We start from the raw sequence: 10,860 nt of genomic DNA on the forward strand, positions 1-10,860 counted from the left end.
TTTTTTCCAAAATAAAATATAAATGTGAGTTCAGTAATAAGAGATTTAGTATATACCTTTTACCAAACCTCAAATTTTTTATTAATAATATTGTTGTGTGTTAAAAAGAAATAATAAATGTGAAATCACACCCTTGCTCTCAATACAAACACACCGACCCCAACAAATTGCAATAATAGAAACATTCTAAATATATACAACAATATAAATTGTGCTATATATTTTTAATAGTATTATTATTATTTTTATTATTTGTTTGTTTATTAAATAACAACACAACAGTATTATTATCAATAATATTTAATAATTTTTTTTATTTATTTAAAACCAAAAATGGAATTTTACTAATTTAAATAATTTCTTTTTTTTTTTTTTATTATTATTTTTTCAAACAATATTTTTTAAAATATTATTTTTATGTTTACTTTTTATATTATCACATATAGATTCAAATATATAAAAATTTTAAAACCTTTTTTTTAAACCAGATATAGAGGGTTCCATATAGATTATTCAAAGTTTTCTTAAACAGTTCTATTTTTATAAAATATAATACCATCATTCAAACAAAACATAATTAACCAACTTTAAAAAAAACACTTTCACACACACACACACACATTAAAAAATTTTCAACAAATACAATCAAAATTATTTTTTACTAAATAATAACCTCGCACACTCACATAATTATAATATTAAATCACACACATTTAACACACAATAACAAAACACGGAATCAAAATTTAATTGATTTGATTTATAATAATAATCATAAAGGTAAAAACATTTTTTTTTTTATAATTAATTTTTTTTATTTTGTTGTTATTTATTTAAAAAAAAAATTATTTTTATACTAATCAAATTTTTTATTTTTATTTTTTTATTTTATTTTTTAAATATTAATTTTATATATTTAATTTTATAAACCGCAAACACAAACACACATACACACAACACACAAATACTAAACACAAAAATAATTTTACAATTTTTTTTTTATAAAAACCATTTAGAATTTTTTATAGTGTTTTGTAAATATTATTTTGTAAATTATTTATTTTGTAAATATCTATAGACAACAAAACAAACATAAAAAATGTCCTCAACTTTATTAGAATATATTAAAACCATAATTCCAAATAAAGAATATAATGAAAAAGATAAAGAATTATTATTAGAAATATTAACATTAATAATTTGTAAATTGGTAAAAGTTGGCGATGAAGTAAGTATATGCATATACCCACCTACCTTCTGTATAATAGTCTTTTAACACTAACATTGCATTACTATAGACTTTAAAAATTAATGGTAAAAACTCACACGAACAATTTATGCCACCAAATAAAAAGTTACCAGCCATTAGTATTAGGGATTACCTTACAAGATTAATGAAATATTCACCATGTTCAATTGAATGTTTTATATCATCATTAGTATATATCGATAGACTCACTGACAAATGTGGTCTATCGGTTAATTCATATAATATTCACAGACTTTTAATTACTACACTATTAATATCAACAAAATATTTAGATGATATGTAAGTTATACAATCATATATATTAAATACTATTTGTGTCGATTCTAACATTTCTTTTTATTATGATATAGTTTTTATAATAATGAATTTTATTCACAAGTTGGTGGTGTTGGATTAAAAGAAATGAATACTTTGGAATTAGATTTTTTAAAACTTTTAGAATTTCGTGCAATTTGCCCAATTGATGATTTTCTTAACTATCAAAAAGAAGTCGAAAATGCAAAACAAAGATTTATTAATGGACCAAATCATATTTCAAATATTGTTGTAAATAAAATCCCATTACCATGCATCAGCTCACCAACTTCCTGTTCACCAAGAAGACAAAATATTCCACATAGTCCACATAGTCCACAATCCCAAATGGTTCCACAATCCCAAATGGTTCCACAATCCCCAAATGGTAATAATATAAACTCTAATTCTAATAATAATAATAATAATGATAATAATAATATAAATGATAATAATAATATAAATAATAATAATAATATAAATAATAATATAAATAATAATATAAACAATGCCATTGTACCACAAACAACTAATAATGTAACTAATAATTCTAATAATTTAAACAATATAAACTCCAATATAATAATAAATACTAATATTAGTAATTCAAACCATTTAAACACTAATACAAACCAAAATCAAAATAATAACAATAATAATAATATAAATAATAATAATACAAATGGTAACAATAATAGTAGTTTCTACCAAAGGCGCGGAAGCTGTGATTATGAAACTTCAACCCGTCTCCCATCTGAACAATCCACATTTCATACCAATTGTGCCGCTTAAACTAAAATCTTCAAAAAATTCAAATAATAATTTTAGAAAAAACATTACCATTTTGCTATACTCTTCAGTTCTCTTCATCATATTCTTTATAAATATTGTAAATAGATTCCACCTAACACCAACCCAACTTTTCATTGATAACAAATAATATCATCCTTTTCTCTTTTTTTTTTTTTAAAATATTTAAATACTATCATTAAAAAAAAAATAATAAAAAAAAAAAATAATAAAAAAAATAATAAAAAAAATAAAACCATCAATCATTTTATTAGTCCAAAGTTAACAAATGGAAAAATAAATAAATTTTAAATAAAACTCTTTTATATATATTTCTTATATAATTTTAAAACAATTACAAATTATAAAACTATTTTAAAATGTTTTTTTTTTTTTATTATTTATAAAAATAAAAATTAAATATAGTTTTGGGGTTATTTAATATTACTTGCGATTTAAAAGAGGAGTGGTATTTTTGGAACTGAATTTTGACATAAAAGTTAAACTCGTTAATGCTTTGGTAAAAGAATGAGTTGCTAATTAAACAATTGAATATTTTCTTTAAATCTTTCTTTACATTTGTATTGAGGTAAATTGAAACTGAAAACAATTCTATATTTTTTGTAAATGCTAATGTTTTTAAAAAACTAATAATCTCTTCTAAATTGTCCCCCTGTGTAATAAATATATTTCTAATTGTTTTGTTAAATGGTAAAACCTTTTGGATGATTTGGTTTGGATTTGAAACGAAGAATTCTAATTTTTTAATTGTTTTATTCCTTAATAGACCATCGATGAACAAATTGCTATTGGTCTCTTCAAACTGGTTTAATAATAATATCTCGATATTAATTGTTTTATTTGTTAAAATCGAATTTATTCTTTTGCAATTGTAGTGCCCAAATTTCAAAACTTGTTCAGCATTGAGGTTGCTTTTAAAAATATCACCTTTTATTTTGAATCTTTGAATTTTTTTATAGGAGCATAAAGAGCTTTCGACTACATCCCAACTACTTATCAATCTGATGAAGATAGTATCGATGTTGGTTCCCTGGTTATAAAGATCTTTATAGTGAAGGTCGTACCCTAAAGAGAGTGATTTTAGTGAGCTGTCGTTGATATCTAATACTTTGTTAGGTTGCAGGATCCATGACTCTAAATCTATACTTCTAATACATGGATTCTTCATTAAAACGGATAGATTTGGGTATGTGCTGGGGGTCATTGATGTTTTATATGAATTTAAAATAATTGATTTTGCATTTAACTTTGAGATCCTTTCTAGTAAAAGGTCGGTGCTATTATTTAAACCAAATACATACAGAGTGTTTATATTTATTTTACTTTTAATTTCTTTTAAATTTTCACTACTTAAAGTCTCTTCGTGATAATCTATTGAATTTGGGAGGATTGTTAAAAACAAAATGATATGAACATTCTCTGGGAACTTTTCATTTGATGACAATATAGATCTTAATGTTCTTTCACTGCTATGAAGTAAAACTTTTCTAAAACTTCTGATATCGTTATTTGCAATAAATTCTTTATATTCACCCATTGTTCTGAAAACTATAACTGAGTTTTTTAATTTTATTAAACTAAATTTTGAATCCTTAATTAAGGATTTTAAAGCTTCATAATTTTTGAACCTTAATATATTTTTTTCTAATATATTTGAAATACTATTAAAACAAAATTTATTTACTAAACTGTATTGGAGAACTTCTTGGTTATTATATATATATCTTGGAACTGATAATAACTCTTCTTTAGTTTCTTTGGTTATGTAAATAAAATTTAAAATGATCTCGAATATTTTGGTATATAAATAATTTACCAATATAGTCATTTTAAAATTATTATTAATTTATTTAATTTTGATTGACAATTATTATTATTATTATTATTATTATTATTTTTATAATTGTTTTGATTAATGTGTGTGATAAAATTAAATTAAATTAAAAAAAAAAAATTTAAAATTAAAATTTTTTTATTAATTTTTTTTAAAATAATATTTAATTTTGATTATCATTTTAGGTTATATTATTTCTGAATACTTTGAATGTGAAACACTGTGCCATTAAAATCTTATTTATGTTTAAATCAAAAGTACAAAAAAATAAAAAAAAATAAAAAATAAAAATAAAAAAATAAAATAAAAAAATAAAAAAAAACAATTTAATTTAATTTAATCTATTATTTTTTTATATGAAAGTATGAAAAAAAAAAAACGATAACATTTAAATACCACTATATGGTGAATCAAAACACAACTATGGTGAGTGCCTCACAAAAATAATTTATTTTTTTTTTATTTTTTTTATTTTTTTTTTATTTTTATTTTTTTTTTTTTTAAAATTTCATTTTTTCATTCAATTTTAAAAAAAATTTACATAAATTTTTTTTTTTTTTGTTTAAAAAATAAATAACATTAATAAATTTGTAATATTAAAAAAAATAATATAAAATTCAGCCAAAAATCGCATAAAATTTACACAATATAAAATTAAATTAAATACCACCTCTTTGTTCTTAAATTATATATACAATATCTTTATTTACCACACACAATACAAATACACATTTTTTTACAAGCCAATATAGGATTTGTTTTTTTAAATTTTAGTTTTTTCAATTTGTTAAATTTTTTACCACACCAAACACACTGTTTAAAATAAAAAAAAATAATTTTAAATACTAATTTTAAAAAAAGATATAATTAATAAATTTTATTTTAAAAGTTGTTTAAAATTCTTTAAAATTATTTAATAAATATCATAAAAAAAGATATCATAAAATTATTTTTAAAAAAAAAAAAATAAAAAGTTATCAATAATTTTTCGTTCGTTTTTTTTTTTTTTTTCAAATAAATTAGTCCTTATAATAAACTACAATATATAATAATATAAAAATATAATAATATAACAATAAAAGATGTGTCGTTTTATATTCTATCTTGGTGCACCAATTAAATTATCAACAATTGTTTCCCAACCATCACACAGTCTTTTAGTACAATCCTTACATTCAAACCAAAGCGGAGTTGCACTAAATGCAGATGGCTTTGGTATTTCATGGTATGTACCAGAAATTACACCAATTCCAGGTGTTTTCAAAGATATTACACCAGCTTGGAGTAACATTAATTTAAGACAATTATCAAGAGTCACAAAAAGTGGTTGTATTATGGCCCATGTTAGAGCTGCCAGCGCTGGTGCTATTGTAAATACCAATTGTCACCCATTCACATTTAAAAACTTTAGTTTTATGCACAACGGTACAATTTCCTATTTTTCAAAATTAAAAAGAGAAATCTATAATTTAATTTCAGACTCTGTAAGTGACACACTAGAACAAACCAAGCAAAATAATTAATACTAACAAAAAATATTATTATTTATTTAGGCATTCGAATTAATTAAAGGTACAACTGATAGTGAAGTTTTATTTGCATTATTTATATCAAACTATGAAAAAGAAATTGGATATGTAGCTGAAAAAGTTAAACCAAGTGGTACAATTTATTACTCTACACATTGTGCACAAGAGCCCGAAGAAAAGGCATACCCTCAAAATGTAAACAATACTGAAATTATTCCACGTGTTCTTCAACAAACAATCCTTCAAATTCATCAACTTATTCTTAAATTTGAAATTGAAAGTGGTATTCTTTCATCAAAAGATGTAATGGAGGGTGCATCATTAGCCCAAACCTTTACATGTGGTAAACTAAATCTTGCTGTTACCGATGGTAATACTGTAGTTATCTCACGTTATGTAACTGGTCAACCAGAGAATGCCCATTCATTATATTGGTGCCGTGGTAGTACCATTCAATGCGATAAAGGTCATTGTTTAATAGGTAAAACTGACTCACCATTATCAAAACCTTATGGTGAATCCTTAGTTATTTCATCAGAACCATTGGCTGAAGATTTTAAATGTGAAGAAGTCCCAGTTAATCACATGGTAATTGGTAACTCTTCTGGATTCTTTTCAATTGATTCCATTAATTAAAAACCAATAACAACAATAATATAATAATAATATAATATAATAATATAATAATAATAATAATATAACCAATATGTATTTTTTAAAAAATTTAATAAAAATCAATTCGACTATTATAGTTATTTTTAAATAATTATAAACCTTATATAAAACTAAATATAGAATTTGTATTTTAATAATTATATTTTATTTTATTTATCTTATTTTATTTATTTTATCTATTATATTTGTTTTTTTACAGGAATGTGTTTATTATATTATACATCAATTTAAATTATTGTTGTGCCAAAAAGACAGGTGGGCAAATTTGATTATATAATAGAGTTGAAGCCTCAATGCCTTTTAAATGTTCTACTATTTTAAGAGCAAAAGTTTGAGAAACACCAGCAGATGCACCAGTAATAATGTTCCCGTCTGCAATAGCAGCTTTGTCTATCTCTTCAAAAGCACCATCCATAAATTGTTTGCATCCAGGGAAATGTGTTACCTTTTTACCTACTAAAAGTCCACTTTTACCAAGCTAAAATTTAAATAAATATTAGAATATATACATATTTAATTTTATAATTTTGTAATACATACAATTTGAGGGGCAGCACAAATTGCTGCTATGGTTTTGTTATTAGCATGTCCAAACTTTTTGACCATTTCTACAACTTGTTCGTTTAATAAAAGTTTGTTTATACCTGGACCACCGGGAATAATAATTCCATTGTATAACTCGGCATTGAATTCATCCCATGAGATATCTGCTGAGATTTCTATATAATGCGATCCTTTTATTAACTTTTTTTTATTTTCGACACTAACGATATCCACTAAAATATTTGCCCTTCTTAATAAATCGATGGTTGTGACTGCTTCTATTTCTTCAAATCCATCAAATATGAAAATTGCAAGTTTAACTTTATTCATTCTTTTTTTAAAAATTTAAAAGTTGAAAAGTAAAAAAAATAAAAAAAGAATAAAATTAATAATGAATGAAAAAATTAAAAAAAAAATTTAATGAACTAAAAAAAATTTTTAAAAAAAAAAATAAAAAAAATAAATATACCCCCAATATTATTAAATATTTTACAAAATTTGAAAGAAAATTTTTTTAAGTGAAACTATGGATCTCTTGGATCTATACTAAACAAAAAAAAAACAAGGTCTTTTTAAATAGGCCCCACTTATCAAAAATATCCAAAAAAAAAATGGCGTTATGTTTTCTGAAAAACTAACAAAAAATACAAAAAAATAAAATTGAAAAATTAAATAAAAAAAAAATTATGGGGCTTTTTGTATTACCACCAATAAGATTTTTTCATTGAATGTAAAAAATACCAATTAAAAAAAAAAAAACTTTGCATCTCTCTTTTTTATTTATTTAGATTTATACTATTATCTCTTGATTTTAAAACATCAAAATATTTATGTTCCATTGCTTCTTTGGCAGTTAATCTTTCTGTGGGATCATATCTTAATAGTTTATCTAAAAAGTCAATAGCATCAGGTGTTGCAATGTCTTCATTTTCGTATGGGATGAATCTTTCCCAGCTACTCTTTTGACGTCTAAAGAAAAGTTAAATTAGCATTTAGTTTTTTTTTTTTTTTTTCTTTTAAATTTAAAATATACGTACGGCTTTATCATTTGAGATTGTTCTTCAGTCAATGACAAACCAAATTTATCTAAAAATTTGTATAAATCATCGGTACCTAAAACTTTAACGATTTTTAAGAGTTGATTATTATTATTTTCTCCAGCAAAGAAAGGATCCCTATCCAATATTAAACCAGCAAACAAACAACCAAAACTCCACATATCTAAACTATAATCATAATCGTACATATTAACCAATAATTCTGGTGGCTTGTAATGTCTCGATGCAACTCTAACATTATAATTTTTAAAAGGATGATAAAATTCTGCTAAACCCCAATCCAATAAAAACAATTTTCTTTTCGAATGATCAATTGCTATATTTAATGGCTTGATATCTCTGTGAATTATACCTTTAGAATGAGTATAATCTATTGCCTAAATATTAAATATATTAAAAAACATTAATATCTAGGTCAGGTGAATCCATCTATTGCTATTAAAACTACATACCTTTAATAATTCAAACATATAATATCTAATATCATAATCTTCTAAATAGTTTACTAATTCTCTAATATCGGTTTTATTTACAAATGGGAAAACTAAACTACAAACTTTTGATAAAGGATCTTTTACATAATCCAAGAGAGGTATTATATTTGTGCCTCCATCGAGGGATTCTAAAATTTTAATTTCTCTTTGAATTTTTAACTTTTGAACAGGCTTTAAAACTTTGATTACAACCTCGTCATCTGTATTTATATCGATGCCAGAGAATACTTCACTGTATTTACCTCTACCAATCTTTTGAATAATTTCATATCTTGAAACATCTTTCCAATTAATTCTGTAATTTTCATAATCATAGCTTTCTTTAGGTTGATTTTCATTTACATCCCTATAAACTCTTGCTACATTTTTTAAAATTCTTTTTTGTTCGAAACCATTACTATTATTATTACTATTACTATTACTATATTGTTGTTGCTGTTGTTGTAATTGAAGCTGTTGTTGGTGATATATTTGTCTTTCTTGCTCCTTTTCTTCTCGTTGTTCTGTTTGCTCTTTATTTAGTGAATGTAATGGATCAGCAATTAGTTCGTTCATAATTTCTAAATCACTGACCATTTGACCCAAACTACTACTTATACCACTGCTAAGTGATGAGTGATGATTAATTTCTGAAATATCACTGGTTGTATTTTTATATTTTCTAAAACTAACTTCGTCATTAGGAATATGGAGTGATGATGTTCTTGAGCTTCCAACATTACCTTTAATTTTATTATTATTATTATTATTATTATTACTATTACTATTATTATTATTATAACTATTATTTACATTTATTATTTCATTATCGCTTGAATTTGGTGTTTGTTGATTTGATGATGCTGTTCGAACTGCATATCCTCCTATATAATATATGAGTGGTGCAAACAGAGCAGAACCTGAATATGGTGAATATGGATTAACATAACCAAACGTTATAGCAAATATTATTGCTACTGAATATAATAAGATAAGAAATTCAGAATTTCCCATCCTACTGAATTTTATATGTATTGTATTATTTATAGAATCTATTTTTTGATTTATACACTAAAAAATAATAGATTATTATTTTATATTTCCAATTTGATAAAGTTGATTTTAATTTTGACACTGTTTGGGAAAAGAACTATTTAAAATATAATTTATTAATATATTAATTATTTATATAAGAAAAATTTAATAAATGTAAAAAAAAAAAAAGTAAAGAAAAAGAATAAGAAAATTTTTATTATTTTGTTTTATTATTAAAGTTTTTTTTAAAAAAAAAAAAAAAAGTTTAAATATTTATTTGTTGTTTATCTTTAATTTGGAACATTAAAAAAAAAATTTATTTGTTTTTATAAAAAACTAATATATAGTTTTAAAATATTTTTTAATTTTTTAATTTTATAAACTTAAATATAATAAAGTAAATAAATAAATTTACTTGGGGGTTTTTTTTTTTTTTTTTTTTTTGATTTAAATTATATATTGGTGAATATTTTATAACTGTTTAGTTGTATGTAAATAGATGATATTAAAAAAACAATAGAGATAATTCCAATGAATATATCTTTTTTTTTTTTTACACACACATATAGTTTTAAAAAAAAATAAAAAATAACGAAGTAAATTAAATATAAAAAGACAAATAAAATTGAAAAATAAAAAAATAAAATAATTTAAAAAGAAATTTTGTGTGTGTGAAATTTAAAATTTTATTTTTTTTATTTATTTTTTTATTTTTTGTTTAATTTTAATTTTTTTATTTATTACACATTTATTTGAATTGATTTATAATTATAACTTGTATCTTAATAATTCCAATAATTATTATAAAGCTATAATAAAACTATATTTAAAAAAATAAAAAAAGAAAAAAGAAAAGTGCAAATATTAAAAATGTAAAAAAATAATGTGTGGTGGTGTGTGTTATTTGTGAAAACTATAAACTTTTAAAAAAAAAACTGAATAATAAAAACCAATTTACCTACAATTATTTATTTTAATTAAAAAAAAATAATAATCCCCAAACAAATAAATAAATATATATAGATCCCATAAAAATTAAAAAAAAAATTTTTTGAATTTTAAAAAAACTATTATAATTGTAACGAAAATTTTCTTTTTTAAAAAGAGATATTTTAGAAAAAAAAGAAAAAAAAAAAAAATTGAATTTTTAATTTTATTTTTTTAAATTTATTATTAATGGAACCAAAAATCCCATTCACAATTTTTTATTTTTTTTTATTTTTTAAAATAATGGAATTATTAATAATTTCAGATTTAATTTTTATTATTTATTTTTTTTATTTTTTTTTTGATACAATGGTTAAATTTATTTAAAATAGGATTATGTAGTAATAAATAA

General features: G+C 21.7%; 5 protein-coding genes across 5 annotated transcripts; 2 read left to right on the forward strand and 3 right to left on the reverse strand.

The window, feature by feature from the left end:
- Positions 1–446: 446 nt before the first annotated feature.
- Positions 447–2,356, forward strand: DICPUDRAFT_100068 (uncharacterized protein; the record flags this gene model as incomplete). Its single annotated transcript, XM_003294756.1, has 4 exons — positions 447–780; positions 1,017–1,228; positions 1,299–1,549; positions 1,621–2,356. Exons 2-4 carry the CDS (start codon positions 1,100–1,102, stop codon positions 2,354–2,356), a joined length of 1,116 nt encoding a protein of 371 aa, XP_003294804.1. The 5' UTR covers positions 447–780; positions 1,017–1,099.
- A 394-nt stretch (positions 2,357–2,750) lies between these two features.
- DICPUDRAFT_85248 (uncharacterized protein) lies at positions 2,751–4,202 on the reverse strand (the record flags this gene model as incomplete). Its single annotated transcript, XM_003294758.1, has 1 exon — positions 2,751–4,202. One exon carries the CDS (start codon positions 4,200–4,202, stop codon positions 2,751–2,753), a length of 1,452 nt encoding a protein of 483 aa, XP_003294806.1.
- Positions 4,203–5,290: 1,088 nt separating this feature from the next.
- On the forward strand, positions 5,291–6,373 carry DICPUDRAFT_85249 (uncharacterized protein; the record flags this gene model as incomplete). Its single annotated transcript, XM_003294757.1, has 2 exons — positions 5,291–5,692; positions 5,762–6,373. The coding sequence occupies 2 exons, from the start codon at positions 5,291–5,293 to the stop codon at positions 6,371–6,373; spliced, it is 1,014 nt and encodes a 337-aa protein (XP_003294805.1).
- A 271-nt stretch (positions 6,374–6,644) lies between these two features.
- Positions 6,645–7,285, reverse strand: DICPUDRAFT_159871 (uncharacterized protein; the record flags this gene model as incomplete). The annotated part of the gene is made up of 2 exons (XM_003294759.1): positions 6,645–6,890; positions 6,953–7,285. 2 exons carry the CDS (start codon positions 7,283–7,285, stop codon positions 6,645–6,647), a joined length of 579 nt encoding a protein of 192 aa, XP_003294807.1.
- Positions 7,286–7,731: 446 nt separating this feature from the next.
- DICPUDRAFT_43974 (uncharacterized protein) lies at positions 7,732–9,062 on the reverse strand (the record flags this gene model as incomplete). The annotated part of the gene is made up of 3 exons (XM_003294760.1): positions 7,732–7,924; positions 7,993–8,390; positions 8,466–9,062. 3 exons carry the CDS (start codon positions 9,060–9,062, stop codon positions 7,732–7,734), a joined length of 1,188 nt encoding a protein of 395 aa, XP_003294808.1.
- Positions 9,063–10,860: the final 1,798 nt, after the last annotated feature.

This window comes from Dictyostelium purpureum (genome assembly GCF_000190715.1).
Source record: "Dictyostelium purpureum unplaced genomic scaffold DICPUscaffold_633, whole genome shotgun sequence".
Lineage (NCBI taxonomy): Eukaryota > Evosea > Eumycetozoa > Dictyosteliales > Dictyosteliaceae > Dictyostelium > Dictyostelium purpureum.